This window comes from Hyaena hyaena, unplaced genomic scaffold (genome assembly GCF_003009895.1).
Source record: "Hyaena hyaena isolate Hyena2069 unplaced genomic scaffold, ASM300989v1 scaffold_211, whole genome shotgun sequence".
NCBI lineage: Eukaryota > Metazoa > Chordata > Mammalia > Carnivora > Hyaenidae > Hyaena > Hyaena hyaena.
This window is the reverse complement of record NW_024080847.1, coordinates 698,613-718,047: the sequence shown is the minus strand read 5'-3', so window position 1 is coordinate 718,047 and position 19,435 is coordinate 698,613. Positions and strand designations below refer to the sequence as shown.

Genomic DNA, 19,435 nt, shown 5'->3' with positions numbered 1-19,435 from the left:
CTGACAGCTAGCTCAGCCTGGAGTCTGCTTCAGATTCTGTGTGTGTCTCTCTCTGACCCTCCCCCGCTCATGCTGTCTCTCTCTCTCTCTCTCAAAAATAAATAAAATACTAAAAAAAAAAAAAAAATTAAAATAAAACTCAGGGTGGGTTGAGCCCGCTTAGGGTTCAGTTTACTCTCCAGGGAGAGAGGGCTGTGGCCCTTTAAGGTGCTAAGAGGACAAATGGGGAGGGGGGGTTAACTGCCCCAGGGGGGATCTTGGGAGATGCTGAGAGGAGGGGAGAGCCAGGCCAAGGGGTTCGATTTCCAGGCTTCCTGGCAGCAGGAGGGGGTTGGGGAAGAGGGGGGGGGGTGAAGCAATCACAGACATTCGGCATGTTTTCCCTGAGGTCCCCCAGAAGTTGGAATGGCATGGCTCTTAGTACCAGAGGTGATCCTTCTCAACTTTTCATTCTGAAAAATTTGGAAGACTAGTAAAATGACCACCTGTACGCGTTTCTCCTGGACTCGCCCACTGTGACCAGGTTGTCACACTTGTGCGCATGCGCTCTGCGCTTTCTCTCCACACACCACACACACTTTTTTTTTTTTCACTTTGCTGAAGGTGAAAACTTCTAGATATCGCGGCCCATCTCCCCACGCACACCGATACTTCAATATCCATTGCCAAAGAATCAGGACCTTCTCCTAAATGACCACGATACAGTTATCACACTCAAGTATTAAAAATTCCCAGTTATCCCCCAAATGTCATTTTTATTTCTTTCTTTTTTTTCCAATCCACAGTCCAGTCAAGATTCACACATTGCCTTTGCTTGTCAGGCGCCTTTAGTCTCTGATTTAGTACCACCCCCTGCTTTTGTTTTTCAGGACAGTGACATTTTTTTAAAAGTCCTTTTTACTTGCTCCAGGTTAAGGGACAGGATGAGTTGGGCTGTCACGGCTTGTGGATATGAGGTCATTGATTTCCCAGCAGGAGGGAAGGGACTATGAACTGTTGGGGGGTGGAGGGGCAGGAGCATCTTTAGAAAGCTGTGTTCCCAAACACCTTGTGTTTCCAAAAGGTTTTTGGTTGGAGACTTGCCTGTGGTCAACCCTGTCCCACCCCATCCACCACCACCGTGGCACTCATGGAACCTACTGCTATTCATTCAAGGGGTAGTTGTGGAGGCTCTCCCAATTGCCTGGGTGTGGGTTGAGGGCTTGCTGGTCCAAGGGAAAATAAGAGAATTACAGAAGTCCTCTTTCTACCTTGAAGGATCTTGAGATCTCCCTTGAGGGAGATAAGGGAAGGGTTATGTGATTCAAGGTGGCAGGCCACGATGACTAAGTGCCAAACTGTGACTGGTGTCATTCATACACATAGCAGAAATTCAGAGGTGAGGAAGTCAGCCTGGGCTGGAGAAGTCCAAGAAGGCTTCCTGGAAGAATTGAGACTTGAGCTGGTCTGTGGAACATGGCGAGAATGTCAATAGAGAAGGGAAAGAGCCATTGTAGGGTATGGTCACATACCCATACCATCCATCCCTCCACCCTCCTATCTCCGCATCGTGGCTTCTCCCACTGCCTACACAGGGAGGGCACAAGGGAACCCCAGACGCCCCATCATGCCCTGGACATCATCATAACCTGCCCAAGTGCTCCAGACACACACACTTTCTTAGAGGCTTCTTTCTTGGAGATCTTGGAGCCATGAAGCTCTGCCATCTTGGGCAGCTCTGGGCTCTACTACCCAGAACCAGCCCCAGCGGAGCACCGGGGAGTGGCTCCATTCATGTGCAACTTCCACTTCTGTAACTAGTATTCTGAGAACAGCTGTGTGCCCCCTGTGGGCTGTGAGGGACCCAGAGAAATCAAAGATATGGCATCAGAGTTCAAGTTGCTTTAGTCTTTGTGGAAATGGAGAGAGACACACGTGGAGAGAGGAAAAGGGGAAGTAAATGAAGAGGAGATTAAGGGAACAAGGTTCAGAGGAGCAGCAGTCAGGATGGGCTTGAGCATGGGGGGAGCACGCTCAGGATTCCTGAAGGACTCTGCCGGGACTTAGGAGGGCGCAGCTGGGACCTGGGGGGTGGGAAGAAGGTCACAGCAAAGTGGGCCAGGGTGTAATGTGCTTAAAAAGACCAGTTGCGGGGCGCCTGGGTGGCTCAGTCGATTAGGCCTTCAACTTTGGCTTGTGTCATGATCTTGTGCTTCATGAGTTCAAGCTCCATATGGGGCTCTGTGCTGACAGCTCAGAGCCTGGAGTTGACTCTGATCCTCTGTCTCCCTCTCTCTGCCCTCCCACTGAATGCACTCTCTCTCAAAAAATAAATAAACAATTAAAAAAAAAAAAGACCAGTTGATAAAATCGGAAACAACCTAAGTTGTCCATCTGAAGATGACTGGTCAAATAAATTATGACACGTCCACACAATGGAATAATAATGCAACTCTAAAGAAGAATGAGTCAGCTGACTGGGTCCAGTTATCTTCAAGATAAACTGATAAAGTGTTGACAAAATGGTGTGTGTAGTTTGCTACTATTTGGGGCAAGATAAGTATAATCTTATTTGTTTGTATTGTCACAGAGGAACTTTGGAGAGATATGTAAGAAACTAACAAAAGTGGTGGCGGTGGGAGTAACTGCACAAATCGTGGTGGGGGGGACAGAATGGGAGGGAGAATTTTGACTGAGTGCCTTTTTATACTTTTTTATTTTCCAACCATGTAAATATATTTGCTGTTTTTTTAATATATTTTTATTTATTTCTAGGAGAGAGAGAGACAGCGTTAGCAGGGGAGGGTCAGAGAGAGAGGGAGACACAGACTCTGAAATAGCCTCCAGGCTCTGAGCTGGCAGTCAGCACAGAGCCCGACGCGGGGCTCGAACCCACGAACCGCAAGATCATGACCTAAGCGAAAGTCGGACGCTTAACCGACTAAGCCACCCAGGCGCCCCATATATTTGCTGTTTAAAAATTAAAGAAAAAAGTGTGTCAACTACACTTCAGTTAACAATAAAGAGGGGTGCCTGTGTTGCTCGGTTGATTGTCTGACTCTTGATTTCAGCTCAGGTCATGATCCCAGGGTTGTGGGATTGATCCCTGTGTGGGGCTCTGCACTGAGCATGGAGCCTACTTAAGATTCTCTCTCTCCCTGTCTCTAAAAATAAGATAATAGGGGCGCCTGGGTGGCTCAGTCGGTTAAGCGTCCGACTTTGGCTCAGGTCATGATCTCGAAGTTCATGAGTCTGACCCCTGTGTGGGGCTCTGTGCTGACAGCTCAGACCTGGAGCCTGCTTCGGATTCTGTGTCTCCTTCTCTCTCTGCCCCCCTCCCCTGCTTGCACTCTGTCTCTCTCAAAAATAAATAAACATTAACAAATTTTTAAAAAGAATAAAAAATAAGACAATAAAATAAAATAAATTATAAAAATTTAAAGAAAAATAAGTAGGCATGAGAGTCTAGAAGTATGGTCCATGAACAGCAGCAACTGCATCACCTGGGATCTTACTAGAACTGTAGAATCTACTAGAACTGTAGAAACCCCATCCTAGGCATTGGGCAACCTCTCTGGGCCTTGGTTTGTTTGTCTGTAAAACAGGCTATTAATTTCAGGTTGTTATGAGATTCAGTGAACTGATGGATTAAGGTACCCAGCAGAGGATCTATGTTTTAACAAGGTCCCCAGGTGACTCAGGATCATGTTAAGGTTTAAGGAGCTTGGGCCTAGAATCAGAGGTTATCAGGAGCAGGCACTGGTGACTGGTAACAGTGGTGGGTGTTTTTGTGTTTTTGTGGGTTTTTTTTTTTTTTTAATAAAGTAATCTCTACACCCAACATGGGGCTCGAACTCACCACCCTGAAATCAAGAATCACATGCCCTACTCAGAGAGCCAGGCAGGTGTGCCTCAACTGCTATGTTTTAAGGATTCATCTAGCAGCTGGATGAAGGATGATGGGAAGAAGAATGCATAGGCTAAAGGGCTAAGAGTTGCTGCTCATCTGATCAGTTCATTGGTTAATTAACGAATCGAAGCAGGAGAGGAGGGGGGCAGGACTTGTGTGCTGGTGGTAGACCAGGTAGAAAAATGTCTGTGGGGCATTTCTTAGGAAAAGAGGAAGGTCTTGATGGACCTTTTGCGTAGAGGGGAAGTAAAAAATGCTCGGAGCCATTTTCCTCACCTGAAGCTTGGGAAGAATAGTGCCCTTCATGGGGTTGACAGGAAGATTCAGTAAGAAAATGGAGGTGAAGTGCCAGCAAAGGGCCTGGCACAAAGGGGGCGCTCCAGAAGTGTCTGTTCATTTCTTCCCCCATCTGGTCCCCTTGTTGTTTGGGGTAGTTTGGGCTGGGAAGAGAGGAAGAGAGGAAGAGCGGGAATCTGTGTGATCATGAGCACAAGAAGCGTGTCAGGCTGTAGAGTCTGGATGTCAGGGCTGTCTCCGCCTTTCCTCCACCCATTTCACCCCGATTTCAGTCCCATGATGGCGGGGGCTGGTGGGGAGGGCATCTCCCCCCGTTCCGCCCTGTCCGCCCAGCAGTTTCGGAGGCCGAGTTCCCTGAGCAGGGTCCAGCTGGGCTGGGCGCCCCATGCTGCTGCTGCGGGGCCCCCACTCCACTCATAACAACACCTCCACCTGCACCCCCAGTAAAAGAAACAGCCAGATAACAGGCTCCCCTCGGAACAGTCAAAGCCCAATCCTGTAATTAAATCTTGGCTCAGCAATTACTTAGTAACTTCCAAGAGCCGACTTTACTGGCCTCTTCTGGACCGTGGGGTGAGATTGGGCCCCCGATGTTGTGGTCTCCCCAGAGACCCAGCTAGGACTAGTTTGTGGCTAGTTTGTGGCTTTTTCCTACATCCAACAAAGCCAAGCACTCCCGGCTGGGAGAATGCACTCTGAGTGGGGGAAGGGCAGGCTGAGAGGTCCTGAGGTCCCCTGCACCCCCACCCAGGTCTCTGCAGCTGGCTCTCCGGGGGCAAAGGTCAGTGCTCCCAACTCCCACATGCTACTGAGCTACAGATCATCTTGTCCAGACACTGGTTCCTGGCTGGAGTCACCTTATGCCACGCCAGCTCCTGAAAAGGTTTCCTTAGACCTGCGGGGGAGGGTGGGCTCTAATTCCCCCCTCCCCCCCCACCTTGGCATTCCTCTGGGCTAGGAGGGTACCAGGAGATGAGGTCAGGCTAAGATGAGGTCCCGCTGGTGTGGACTCCCACACCCTGAGAAGGCGCTCAGAGAAAGTCATTAGCTGGTGCCCGAGAGTGTGGAGTTCCCAGTCCAGCCCTGGGTAGGGAGTGGCGTGTGTCAGGGTGCTGGGGAGAGACTCATCTCCCTTGGTAACCATGGGCTCCACTGCTAGGACCATGACCTACCGGGAAGGGTCCTTGATGGGGAATAGGTTTGAATCCTGACTCGGCTGTTTAGCAAGGGTGTGACGGTGGCCGAGCTACCATCTTTCTGAGTCTCGGTTTGTTCATCTTTAAAACAGGGGTTATTAATGTAAGGTTATTATGAGATTCAACAAGATAGCGCATTAAGGCATCTGAGAGTCTGACTCATGGTAGGTACTTAGCACCTACATGCTCCTCCCCCTGTTCCCTACCCTGACTTTGGGCATAGTGAGTCTAAACAGAGAACAGCAAAGACAGAACAGAGGCCCTGACAGGCTGGGAGAGGGCCATGACAATTCAACAAAAGAAGCTCAAGAAGGAAAATTCCACCGAGGCCCAGGAGGCAGGGTGGGGCAGGTGTCCGCAAGGTCACCTTGAAGACCAGGCAAAAACCAGCCCATCGAAAGAGTGTGTGTGTATAAAAAAGGTTGCTAAGTGCAAAAAGCAAAACACAAAATTCCATGTAGATTGTGACTATAGATATATAATGTGTATTTGTCAATGGCCAAGGATTGGAAGGGAACAGAACCACGGAGAGGATTCGGTTGGAATGCCAGGACTGCATGTGAGGTTTTTGACTTTCTAGTAATGTGGTCTGCTGGTAGGTCATTTTTTACCTGAAAACTCCATAGATAAGAACCTCATTTAACGTGGAAGGCATTTTCTTTTAAGGAGTACAAGGCGGGAGAACCTGGAGGTAGGATTCTAGAGCCACTTCCACCACTAACCTCCTGGGAGGCCAGGGAGTTCTCCTGAGCTTCAGTCTCTCCATCTGTAAAATGGGAGGGTGAAATCCAGGGCTTAGGTGTGGTTTCGCATCTGGTTAACATGCCCGATGGCTGGCAGAGTGGAGGCAGAACGCCAAATAAAGCGGTGGGGGACTTCCTGTGTGAGGAGGTTACTCTGGCTCTGAGGAAAGGGTGAGAAGTGGGATGCAGTAAGCACTTCCTGGGTACAACCATCTCCCCTGCACCAGTCCGGACCCAAGGGAATCAGCATTACCCCCCATACACACTTCTCATGGGCTCTGGAGACCAACCCTTGAGCTGGGACTTTGAACCCTGGGTGCATTTCTCTGGGAGCCCTCCTGGGTCTGGCTCTCCCTGAGGTTCTGGAAGGAACGGCAGCCATGTCTACCATCCACTAAACATCTCTTCTATGTCAGGCACAGGGATGAGTGGATTGCATGCATTAACCCACTACCATCATCAGCCCCACAAGGGATGGGGCAGTACCCTCACTTTAGGGATGGGGAAGACTTTAAGGGATGTTTACTCATGGTCTATGGCTATCCCATTCCGCTCTGGGGAATATGGCCCAAAGAAACCACCTAGATCCATAGAGGGTCATGGGTATGATATCATTGCAGTTTTGTTTGTGGGGATAGGGGGTTGGAGGCCCCTGGAGGGGTCCTGGGGGGGAGCAGAGATATAAAATGTGGGGGATACACTCCATGGACATAGTGATGGGGAGCAAGGAGCCAGATGCAGGTACAGCAACACGGATGGATCTTAACATCAGTAGGGAGCCATCCAAGTAAACAGAATGACATCTAAAACACACAATGCTACTTACTATGTAAATGAAAACTACCTGCGTGCAAACAACAATGTATACATATTTTGCAAGAACATATGAACCAGAAGATGTTCATTAAGTACGTTAGAACGGTTGCGTCTGGCTGGGATGGGTGGGGAATGTGGTTGGAGGCTGGAGATAAAGGAAGGAAAATTAATGCGAGAGAGGAGGCCTTCATAGACCAATAAGGACAACGCACCATGAACAAGGTGTATGAATAACTCAGTTGTCTGTACTTTCAGTCCAACAAGTAATGAAAAACAAGTAAGGATCAGAGAGGTTAAGTAATTTGTCCAAATCACACAGTAGGTAAAGAGGGGTGGAAAGAACATCCAAATAACCAAGGTCTCCTTAGAGCAAGATGGTAGCCGGACACTTCAGCAGCAGGGGCACAGGAGGGGAGGCTGTGTGTGTGGCAAGGTGTGTGCTTGGTGAGTTTCCTATGCTCCAGGTCAGCCCTGAACCTCACCAGCAGTCCCTGTCCTTCCCAACTGCTCACTGAGGAGTACAAGTCAGTCCTTACCCTCCGGGAACTTTGATGATGTACAAAATGAGATGGTGCTTGGAGTGTGGCAGAGAAGTCAGAGAAAGGGGGGCCTCCGGGAGGCAAGGCCAGATCGGTGTGGTCTGGAGTTTAGAAACAAGACTAACAAGGTAACTCCTATAACCTGCCTCCCAGCAGGCACTGCTCAGAGCTCACGCGGTGCACACAAGCCTTCTAGGGGAATTCCATTCCCATCCCCACTTTGCAGATTAGGAAGTGAGATACCCCCAGGTTAAGTGATTCAGGCAAGAAGAGGCAGTGGTGGGATTTGAACCCAGGCAGAGTGGGTCCAGAGGCCATGATCTTAACCATTCCGTGATTTGCAAAAGAAATATGACAGCCATGGTTTGACTGGCCAGGCCTTCCTCAAGGTGGTCTCCCTAGTCATGCCCCCTCTTGAGGTTCCCGTGGCGAGGGTGGCCCAGTCTGGGCCAGGGACACTCCAGGCAGGACCCAGTCCTATGGTCAGTCACAGGGGAGGGAGCCCTATCTGAAGTTCTCCGGATGAGATTCAACTCCCCTTCCTTCAAATATCCAAGATGGAGAGACCCAACATCCTCACGGTGCACGTATGGAAACTTAGGCCCAGAGAGGCCAGGGGACTTGTTTCAGTCACAGGGCAGCCAGTCCAGCACTGTCCCCCTGGCTGAGACAAGGTGTAGTGTGTGCTGAGTTGTGGGATCCCGCTCCCCCAAGTCCCTGCCCGCCTACCAGGCTCCTTCCTGACAGCCCCTGGGCTGGGAGCCAAGCCACTTTCCCCAGAGCCAGCAAAGCTGGCCACACCATCCAGAATGCTGCGTTCCCACCTTCTCTCCCTCTCTTAGGCAAGATATCATCACCCCAGAGCCTTGGCAGTCCCTGAGCAGAGCCCCGGAGACGGCCAGCCCTGGTTGCCACTGCTCCTTCTCCCTCTTCTCTGCCAGCCTCCTCTCCTGGGTCCTCCCACCGGCTCAGAAATTAGGGGTCATTACCATCAGGGTGTGAGATCTGAGCACAGTGCTAAGTCATCAACGCCCCAAACTCTCGTTCTGCCATAGGGCCCCAAAGTCCACCCCGTAACCGACAGTCAGGGCTGACACAGTACCAGGAAGGAAACAAGGTTCTGGGCCCGGCCCAAGCCAATGTGACAGAGGACAGGAAGTCACAGGCTTGTCCTATTTCCCTCCTGCTGGTCCTCCTCTGACCCCAGAGAGAAGCTCAGGTCCCTCCCACATGTGGGATTTCAGAGACATTACTGGAAGGTGCTACTAACTCTGGTGTTGTGGGGGCTGGGGAGGGAGGATCTGGTGTTTGAAGATGGGGACAGGATGGCCCATTCGGCCACCTACTCATTTTTTTTTTTAATATTTTTATTTATTTCTAGGAGAGAGAGAGAGACAGTGTGAGCAGGGGAGAGTCAGAGAGAGAGGGAGATACAGACTCTGAAATAGGCTCCAGGCTCTGAGCTGTCAGTCAGCACAGAGCCCGATGCGGGGCTCGAACCCACGAACCGCGAGATCATGACCTAAGTGAAAGTCGGACGCTTAACCTACTAAGCCACCCAGGTGCCCCTCGGCCACCTACTCATTAATCCAGTTACCTGCCCACACATTTATTGAGTGCTCACTCTTTGCCAGGCACTGGCCTGACTGCTTTGCTCATCCCTATTAGATAGAGACCTGTAGTCTACCCATTTTACAGATGGACAAATGGAACTGCAGAGAAGTCAATTACTTGCCCAAGATCATACAACTAAAACGGTAGAGCCAGATTCAAGCTCAAGGAGTCTGACTCTTGGGGCGCCTGGGTGGTGAGCCAGTTAAACGTCTGACTTCAGCTCAGGTCATGATCTCACGTTTTGTGAGTTTGAGCCCTGCATCTGGCTCTGTGCTAACAGCTTGCACACCTCACCTGCACACGTGCGTGCACACACACATACATACACACACGTTCTCTCTCTCTCTCTCTCTCTCTCTCTCTCTCTCGGATGAGTAAACATTAAAAAAATTAGATAGATAGATAGATAGATAGATAGATAGATAGATATGAGGAGTCTGACACTTGGGCTCGCTATCCCATCCTCTATAGCACAACCATCCCCAATCTAGCCTTTTTGAGAGAGAGAGGGCACAAGTGAGAGAGGGGCAGAGGGAGAGAGAGAGAAGTGAAGCTCACCTGAAGCAGGGCTTGTGTTCACCTGAAGCGGAGCTTGAACTCAGCCAAAATGGGGCTCAAGCACACCCCACGTGGGACTCCAACTCACAAACTGCGAGATCGTGACCTGAGCTGAAGTCAGATGCCTAACCACTGAGCCACCCAGGCGCCCCAATCTAACCATTTACTAAGCACCTATCTATCCATTCACCCACAGCCACCTGTCTATGGAACAGCATATGCAAAGGCTCAGAGAGAAAAGCGCATGGCATGTTTAAGAAATTAGCTACTGCGTAGAGTGAGGGAAAAGATAGCAAGCGATGAGTCAAGAAAGGTGAGCGGGGCTCCCATGGGGGGGGTGGTCTGCCCATCCACCTGCCCATCCGTTGTCTAACTACCTACCAATACTCATCCTCCTGCCCACCCGCTCTCCCATTCCTCTGTCCATGTGTGCATGCATCCATCCCTCCCTCCCTCCCTCATCTCTGTAATTTGGAGGGCATGGAGAAAGAGAACAGAGAGCTGGCTGGGTATGTTTTCTCCCTGCCAGTAATTTCTTATGACACGTGGAGCGCCTGGGGGGAACATTAGGACTTCTGGAGATACCTGAGTAACAGGGATAATTTCCCCCTCCCTCAACTCGCCGCATTACCCACGGTTCACAGGCCCTGCGAGGTTGCGGAAAGAGGGGATTGCAGAGCGGGTCAGTGCCGAGGTTAAGAGACCCTTCCGCGCCTTGAGACTTCAGCCCCCAGCCCTGCCCTAGTGTTTCCTTAGGAAGACAGAGGGAATTATGCTCTCAAAGGGGCGTCACAATGCCCACCCAAATGCTCCCCACCTGGGCACTCCCAGTACGTCCCTGGGAGCCCCCGGAGCCCCTGACCACGAGAAGTTCCATCTTACTGCCAAGAAGGACCCTGGTCAAGGATGTCCCAGGTGGGATGACCTCACAGGGCTGCATCAAGGTGCCCAAGGTCACAAGAAGTCTGATTGACAGGAAAGAATATGAAGGCCCTAGCCTGGCCCACACATGTGGCTGGGAGGTGCCAATGCCCTGTTGTACCCCGGGGGAGGGGGCAGGAAGCAGGCCACCATTCCCCTCCTCCCTTTCCTCTGCCACTTCGCCTCCTGCTTCTGGGAGACATTTCCTGGACTGCTCGTGTGCACTTCCCCGTCTCCTAGGCCAACTTGTGACAAGTAACAGTGACAGCTAAAGTTTCCTGAGAACTCAGGGGGTGTGGGCAGTTTACGTAGAATGTCTCATTAAATCCTCATGGTAACCCTACGAGATAGATTCTTTTTTTTTTTTTTTTAAAGAATTTAGTATAGGGTTTCACACGGTGGAAAGCTTTTTGTTTATTCATGTTTATTTATTTGAGAGAGAGAGAAAGAGAGAGCAGGAGAGGGGCAGAGAGAGAGGGGGACAGAATCCCAAACAGGCTGTGTGCAGCAGAGAGCCTGATGCAGGTCTTGAACTCACAAACCATGAGGTCTGTGACCTGGGCCCTAAACCGAGAGTCAGACGCTTCAGCCACTGAGCCACCCAGGCACCCCTGTCTCCATGAGATAGGTTCTTTGGGCGTTCCCACTTCACAGGTGGGAAAACTGAGGTACAGGGTATTATGAATTACTGAAAGATCAGGCAGTTGGTGTGAATGGTGGAGCTGGGATTTGAACTCCAAGCCCCCACGTTACACAGCCTCACAAGGAAGCTAAGGCCCACGCCTGGCTGCCTCATCTGCTCCCTTCCCAGCCCCTCTGCCCCACCGCACACCGACCTGCTCTCATAAAGGTTCAGATGAGCGCGTTCGAAATCTACAGGTAACTGCTGGATGAGACTGATAATAATTACTATTTGCATTGTGCCCTCAAAGTTCCCACACTCATCGCACCCCCACGACCCGCTGGTGAGGCAGATAGCCTTATTATCCTCATTTTGCAGGCGGGGCAACTAGGCAAAGAGGTTCCGAGACTTGCCCCACGTTGCCTGACCTGTAGGGCAGAGGGAGGCCCTGAGCTCAGACCTTCACACTCCAAAGCCCAGGCACATTCCGTGGTACCCATACCGGTGCCCTGGGAGGCTTAACCTGAGGCCTCGCCCAGCGCTGTTTGCATTTCAACAGGGCACAAGGCCTTCCTCGAAGAGAGTGAGGTGTGGGTGGGGGATGTCAGGCTTGGGCTAGGCTAGCCGGTGGGCCTGGAGCATTTGACAGGGCAGTGACTTCCCAGACCCCTGAAATACCACATGTGAGATCTTCTTGCCCTCCTCAGAAAGCCCTACTCTTGAGTCACCCTTATCCCCTTTTCTAAGTCCTGGCAGAAGGGGTGCCTGGGTGGCTCAGTTGGTTAAGCATCCAACTTTGGCTTAGGTCATGATCTGACGGTTCGTGGGTTCGATCCCCGCATCGGGCTCTGTGCTGACAGCTAGCTCAGAGCCTGGAGCCTGTTTCAGATTCTGTGTCTCCCTCTCTCTCCAACCCTCCCCTGCTCATGTTGTCTCTCTCTCAGAAATAAATAAAAACATTAAAAAAAAAAGAAGAGACAGTCACTATGCCTGTGGGGATGGGGGGGCGGGTCATAGAGGGAAAGGTCTATTCAGGATCCTTCTTTTGTCTCCAGCTGGAAACCCAAGTAAAAATAGGGTAGCAGGATTTGGAAGGGAGGGAAGGGGCTGGTGAGAACTTGCCCTTTAGATTTCCTCACTCCATAGACCGGGAGGCTTAAGTGAAGGCTGCAGGAGGCAGGAAAGGAGTTAGGGGTCTTCCCTGAAGTTCTAGAGCAGGCTGCTCGGCCTTGGCACTGATGACATTGTGTGCTGGTAATTCTTTACTGGGGGGCTGTCCTGGCCCTGTAGGATGGTCTGCAACATCTCTGGCCTCCACCCGCTGGGTGCCAGTAGCACCCCCACTGTGACACCCAAAAATGTCTCCAGGCATCACCAGATGTTCCCTGGGGAGAAAAACACCACCGTTGTGAACCGTTTCTCTGAAGTCACACACATAGCGTCCCCCCAACCCCCTGCACTTGATGGGAGGAGCCGGAGGAGGAGATGGTTAAATGAAACCAGATGTTAACCTGGAAAGTATGCATTCAGGCCCCACCCTCCTCCCCAGAGCTGGCTGTGCTGGGCCCTGGGCCGGCAATGGGGTGTTCTCAGCCCTCTGAAGTTAGTCACCTGGAGCCCAGCCGGGCCCTTGGAAGGGGCAGGGCAAAGCTGTGCTGCCTGGGCCTCCTCCTCCTCCTCTTCCTCCTCCTCCCCCTTGCCCTGAGTCTTCTCTTCCTCCTCCCTTTCCTCCTCTTCCTCCTCCCAGGGACAGTCCCTCTGCCCTAGTTTCTGTGAGGGCCTCATCCCTGGATGCGCTCAAGGCCCTGGGTAAACCCCACCCCAAGGGCCCACATGTTGCCTTAGCAGTCCCGGGAGGGTGGGGGGGGAGGGCTAGCTGACAGGTAGACCCAGGATGGGCTGGGGCAGAGAGAGAGGGGCGCGTTTGCATCCTGGTCGCCCCCCCCCCCCAACTAGTCTGGAGCTGCGGGCATTCTGCGGGGGTCTTCTGTGCCACCCCGCCATCTATGTGAACTTAAACATGCACCGCTGCCTCCGAGCCTCATTTTCTACATTTGAGACATGGGAGTGACATCTTAAATGGCTCTTACAAGCTTTCGCAGAGCTCAACGGCTGGCGCCTGGAGCTCAGGAGATACTCAGTCCCATTAGCAACAGTATCGCCCTTCCCTCTGTGGGTCCTGGGTCAGAGCCCCAGCCATTCTGAAAGCATGTGCGTCCGTCACTCCTGACACCAGCCTCCCAAGCCTGAGGCGTGGGGTCCAAGTGGCTGAGACGGAGGCGGGGTGCGTGTGTGGGGTGTGCTCTGCGGTTCCCTCATCTCCAGCTCCGGGGCCACGGGCTGAGCCCTTCTGCAGTGTCAGGAGGACCAGAACCCCACATCCTCAGAATCATGCTTAGTATGCTAAACATCCTGCAATGTCCAGGACTGCCCCACGACAAAGAATTGTCAGGGGCGCCGGGATGGCTCAGTCAGTTAAGCATCTGACTTCCGCTCAGGTTGTTCATGAGTTCAAGCCCCACGTCAAGCTCTGTGCTGACAGCTCGGAGCCTGGAGCCTGCTTCAGATTCTATGTCTCCTTCTCTCTCTGCCCCTCCCCTGCTCATGCTCTGTCTCTCTCTCAAAAATAGATAGACATTAAAAATTTTTTAATAAAAAAAGAATTATCAGCGGCGCACAATGTCAGTGGCGCAGAGGGCAGGGAGCTCATATTTGTACAAGTCTACGTTTTGGAGTCTTTTACTTGCACACTCAGAGCCTGCCGTCTCAGAGGGATCATTTCGAATGAATGAGCGAACCAGTGAAGCAAATAATGCCCTGTTCTCAGCTGGGCTAAGAGATGGCAACTTCTAATTCCAGCATTCACAGCCCCACTGTGTTCCTGCCAAACCAGGAGATCCGGCTGCTCCTTTCTTCAGCTGCTCCCCTGCCGCCCAGAACTTCCCATCAGAAGCTCAGCTCATTGACAGGGGATCCATCCTGGAGGATAGGGTGTGGACCTTGGGGTCAGCCGGGCCTGAGTTCAGTCCCAGCCTGGTTCTTTACCAGCTGCCTGACCCTCTAAACTTGTGACGGACACCCTTACTGCATTTTTCTCAACTACAGAAGGGTAACGTGAGGATTAAAAGACAGAATCCATGTAAAGAGTTTGGTGCTGTTCTTGGAGCCCTGGTGAAGAACGGTTGTTTTTACCGCCATCCTAGCTCATTTCCTGTGCTGTCCACCCCCCCCCTCCCGGGCCCCTAACCCCATGGCCGGGACTCAAAGGCTCTGGGAAAGCTGTTCTACACTTGTTTGCCCTTTTCTCCAGCTTGGCTGTGTGCCAGCACTGGGTGAAGCCCCAGGGGCACAAAGGTGAATAGGATGTGGTCCTGAACACTGGGAGTGTTTTACAGGCTGTTGGAACATTAGCAGGAGCCCGGAAGGATCAGGATACAGGACTGGCATGAGGCAAGCACAGCACCCAAGGGCGACAGGGATGTATAAAGGGGCATTCAGTGCACCTCTTTAAAATGGATACTTGCCTCCCCCTAGTCCCAGCCTAGCAAAGGACCACACCCCAAAAGGAATGCCTGAAGGCACAGGGGTGGGGACTGCAGCACCAGAGGCTTCCTGGAGGAGGTGTCAAGAGAACTGGTGGCTTGGACGATAGGAAGAATTTTGAAATGCAAAGCTGAGGGCACACACATTCCTGGGTTGGAATCTATAGCAGCAAAGCCAGCTCGGAAAGAGAGCCTGGGCAGGTTTGAGTTGGGCAAGCCGTTTGTAAATTACATGCAGTAGGACGTACATTGTCTCTTGGGTACCAGGGACTTCCAGGAACTCTGTAGCGAGGGCTCCCTGCCAGTTCAGGCTCCCTGTGGGCTGGAGGGCTGCGAGGCTGGGCAGAGCGGAAGTGGGTTCCCCTCTCAGCTGTAGCCTGGAGGAGTAGGACAGAGCCAGGCTGACACACAGGCATCCAGTCCTTTGCGCTGTGCTGTTGTGACTGTGAAGGTCCCTAGTAAAATGGGCATCCAGTACCTGGGAGATGGTGTCGAGGTCAAAGCGGTCGGTCACGGGGCAGTCGAGAGTGGCAACAGGAGAGTAAACAAATGTCCTTAGGCATTTGTCAATAGAATCTAGTTCAACTGAAGCAGCCTTTATTGAGCACTCACTAAATGCTTTCCTCTGGAGGAAAACAAGGAATAGGATTTTGGGGGCCATTATGTCAAGGGTAAGGTTGACAGAGTACAGCCCTCAAGGGCCAAAAGGGAAGAAGAATCTCCCTGATGGGTGGGAGGGGTCTGCCCCTGAGCAAAGGCATGGAGGTCCGGAAGGTTAAGGTGCCAGCAGAGGCGATGGGCGGAAGGTCCGACTAGAGCATAAGGGGAGCGGAGCCCCGTCCTGAAAGTTCTTGCTTTCCAGGCTAGAGGCCTTGAAAGTCAGTAGAGAGCAACAGATGCTTTGAGAACTACTATCTGATCTGACCACTGATATGGCCAGGTTTAGGTTCAAGTTCAGGTTCATTCAGTGGGAATGTGAAGCACAGGCTGGGAGGCAGGAGGAGCATAGGAGAGCTTGGTGGAAAGCTGAATAACCCTGCAGGAGAGAGGAAGGAGGCTTGGTGGGACAGTGGCAGAGGAGGGCCAGATGGGAGTGACAGGACACGGACAGTCAGCTGGACACTGGGGAGGTGTGCAGGGGGTTGAAGTTGAGCCCGGCTCTTAGCCTCTGAGCTGGCAGAGGCCTCTGAGAAGCAGGCTGAGGTCTGCACCATCACAGGTCAGGCGAGGGGGCCCTGAAGGCTGCCCCCTGCCTGGAGGTGTCTGGCTCCATGACCAGCAGAACTGTCTCGGGGGTGGTTCTGGAAGCTTCTGACAGCCCCTTCCCCACTCCCACCCGTGGGCTTAGCAGTGGAAGCCCCAGTGTCGGATGCCTCAGTGCTGCCTTTCTTTCCACCCCCACAGGACTCAAAGAAAGCCTCAGCACCCAGCCAGGAGCCGAAGACACCATCAGGCAAAAAGCAGAAGTGTCCACACCCTCCCCTGTCCCAGTCGTGGAAGCACGATCACCAGCAGAGCCTGGAGGCAGCCTACATACCAGTGGTGGTAGACCCGAAGGGGCAGAGCCTGGACAAGCTCAGGTTCAAGTTCTACACCTCCCAGTACTCCAACTCCCTGAACCCCTTCTACACCCTGCAGAAGCCTACCTGTGGCTACCTGTACAAGAGGGACACCGACCACACCCGCAAGCGCTTTGACGTGCCTCCTGCCAACCTGGTCTTGTGGCACTCCTAGGCCCCTCCCCGTCGGAAGACCCCACCTGCGCCCTCCCCCTACAATCCTGGGTCCCTGAGGGGAGGGGCTGCTTGTTCCAGGAGGAGCGGACCATGCCTGGGCTGAGACAGCTGTGCCGTGCCCAGTGGCAAAGGGAGGTCTCTGTTCTCAGCAGGAATTAAAGTCTGTCCTTCCTTTCCTTGGCATCTAAATGGGTGACTGTGGGTGGATAAACTGAGGCCATAGGAATGTTGTACAGCAGGCTATGTCCAGAGATGCCTGAAGACTTAGAAGGACTTGATTCTCAGTCCCCTCCTCTCCAGGAGTGACCATGACACCCCTCCAGAGCCTCAGCCCCACGCAAAGTCCGTGCTGGTCACACCCTCCCCATAGTCCAAGCTTGGCAACCTGCCAAAGTCAAGAAAGAGAGAAGTCAGCTGGAGGTGGCCTGGGTTGGAGCAGCCCCCCGAAAAAGGGAAGTAACGCGGGGGGAAACAGTCTCGGGAGGGCCTCCTCTCCAGCCCTCGTTTTACATCAACCTGCCTCATCTGACTTGTAGCTTGTTGGTGGCGGGACAGGTTTCCCTTCTCGTCTCTCCTCTGGTCTGGAAGAGCTGACTCTGAGGTTAGTCAGACTCATGGGCCATGTTTCATGGAGATGGGTGATGAAGGCAGGGGGCATTTCACCCAAAGTGGTGGCCTGAGTGGGTCCCTAGCCACTGTCACCTAGAGGCAGATCCGGCGCTATTCTGGGACCAGTTCAGACAGTCCTGAGGGACCACGACTGTGGGCATCTCCTCCCAAGGCCACAGCCAGTGACCTCATGTTGGTAACCACTGAAACCAGCAAACGCCCATAAACTGGGTTTTTTTCTTTCCAGAGAGCTCATTGTTAACTATTTGCCAGCACACCACTAGGTGAATCTGGCTGGTTCTGTTTCTAGGAGTCACAGCTCATTCTAGCTGGGGTGGGGGATACAGTGGAGCATACTTTTGGAGCCTAAGAGTCTGAGGGTGGTGTGGGATGGAGGGATGGGATGCCTGAAGACCCAGGCAAGCAGCCAGTGCACTGGCCAGACTTCCTCAGGCACATTTCTCTGCAAAGAAGATAGTGAGTAGGGAGAAAGGACACGAGCTCTCCTAAAGGTAACCTCACAGGATAGAGTCTAGGTTCCTGTTGTTTGCTTGTTCTTTTGTTTGTTGCTGTTGGAGGCTCTCTTTCAAAAGTCAGAGGGTTTAGGGACACCTGGGCAGCTCAGTCGGTTGAGCATCTGATTCTTGATTTCGACTCAGGTCATGATCTCACATGTTTGTGAGTTCAAGCCCCCGGTGGGGCTTTGCGCTGATAGCATGGACCCTGCTTGGAATTTTCTCTCTCTCTCTCTCTCTCTCTCTCTCTCTCTCTGTGCCCCTCCCCTAGGGACCGTGCCTGGAATTCTCTCTCTCTTACTCTCTCTGCCCCTCCCCTGCTCTCTCTCTCTCTCAAAAGATATTATTTATTTTATTTAAAAAATTAAGTTTTTATTAATAAAATTTATTTATTTATTTATTTTGAGAGCAAGAGAGCAGAGGAGAGGCAGAGAGAGAAAGAGAGAGAGAATTCCAAGCAGAGTCCATAGTGGAGTGGCAGAGAGAGAGACAGAGAGAAAAAAAAATTCCAAGCAGGGTCCATGCTGTCAGCGCACAGCCCCATGCAGGGCTCAAACTCATGAACACGTGAGATCATGACCTGCGCTGAAATCGAGAGTCAGATGCTTAACCGACTGAGCTACCCAGGCACGCCTAAATAAACTTTAAAAAATAAAATAAAATGAAGTCAGAAGTTTATCTCAATTGCCTGGTGATCCTGGGCTGGAGGCTGCCCATTTGGCATCTAGACCAGGCCTCTCCTGCCTGATTGTCAGTGTTTGAGGAGCCGGCATGGGAAGGAGCTGGGGTCTCCTCCTATTCAGACTTTCCCTTCACTCTCAGATCTAGAGCGACCCTTCTCTCTTCTCGAGGCTCTCGGGTCCAAATCTCCAGAGTAACCTCCAGCCAGGGGCAGGGGATACGTGTGGAGGGCATCTGGGGGCTCCTTACACAGGCTTTCCACCAGTCCTCATAGCTCTGCTCCCTCCCGTCCTGCACCCTAGCTTGTAGGGCACCTTCTGCCCCATGTCTGAGCCTCCGCGTCTCTGTGTCAGGCGTAGGCATCATGTCTGTGCCATCCTCTACGCCCTCCTCTTTCAGAGTGTTGGGGTTTCCACTTCCTGCGCTCTGAGAGAGGTACCACTCATCCGTCTGCCCAAATTTTCTTAGACCCTCTCACCTGTTTTCTTCTTTCTCTTTGTCTCTGTGGATTGGTGGGTTTAAAAAATGTTATTGTGGGGCGCCTGGGTGTCTCAGTCGGTTGAGCATCCAACTTCGACTTAGGTCATGACTTCGTGGTTTGTGAGTTCGAGCCCTGTGTGGGGCTCTGTGCTGACGGCTCAGAGCCTGGAGCCTGCTTCGGATTCTGTGTCTCCCTCTCTCTCTGCCCCTCCCCCGCTTGCACTCTGTCTCTCTCTCTCTCTCAAAAATATATAAACATTAACAAAATTTAAAAAAAAAAGAGATGTTATTGCCATTTTAGCTGGATTTTGAAAAACGGAGATAAATTCAAGTTTTCAGCCTATGTGTAACAAAAAGTTACAGGTCCAGTCAATCATCCAACAAACCCTTGCTAAACACCCAACGGCTGGGGTCCTTAAGCTGCAGAAATGAACTAGACCCATCTCTGCTCTCCTAGACCTGAGAACCTTGTGGGGTGCGATGGGTGTAGGTGTGGGGGCCCAGCATTTTCACTCCCCCAGCTGACGCCTTCTCCTCTTAACTGGAGAATGGTCTCCCCCTTGAGGTTCACCTTGGTAGAGCAGCCTTGATGGAAGCTTCCAGAAACCTTTAAAGAAGCTGGCCCAAGTCCCACATTGGTGTGGGCGCGATAGTCCCAGGAGGGAAAGACCTGGTGC

The 19,435-nt window shown here is 52.1% G+C and overlaps 1 protein-coding gene across 4 annotated transcripts in view; it reads left to right on the top strand.

Annotated features, from left to right (window-relative positions):
• GUCA1ANB (GUCA1A neighbor) overlaps positions 1-16,650 on the top strand; it is a 65,955-nt gene extending 49,305 nt beyond the window's left edge. For 3 of the 4 annotated variants that reach the window (XM_039242673.1, XM_039242671.1, XM_039242672.1), the window contains exon 3: positions 16,142-16,650. In XM_039242673.1, the coding sequence (XP_039098604.1) occupies positions 16,142-16,471 (330 nt within the window). In that variant the 3' untranslated portion in view covers positions 16,472-16,650. Of the gene's footprint in view, positions 1-10,492; positions 10,568-16,141 lie in introns of those variants that run through there. The other variant, XM_039242674.1, reaches the window with a different exon arrangement.
• The last annotated feature ends 2,785 nt before the right edge of the window (positions 16,651-19,435 follow it).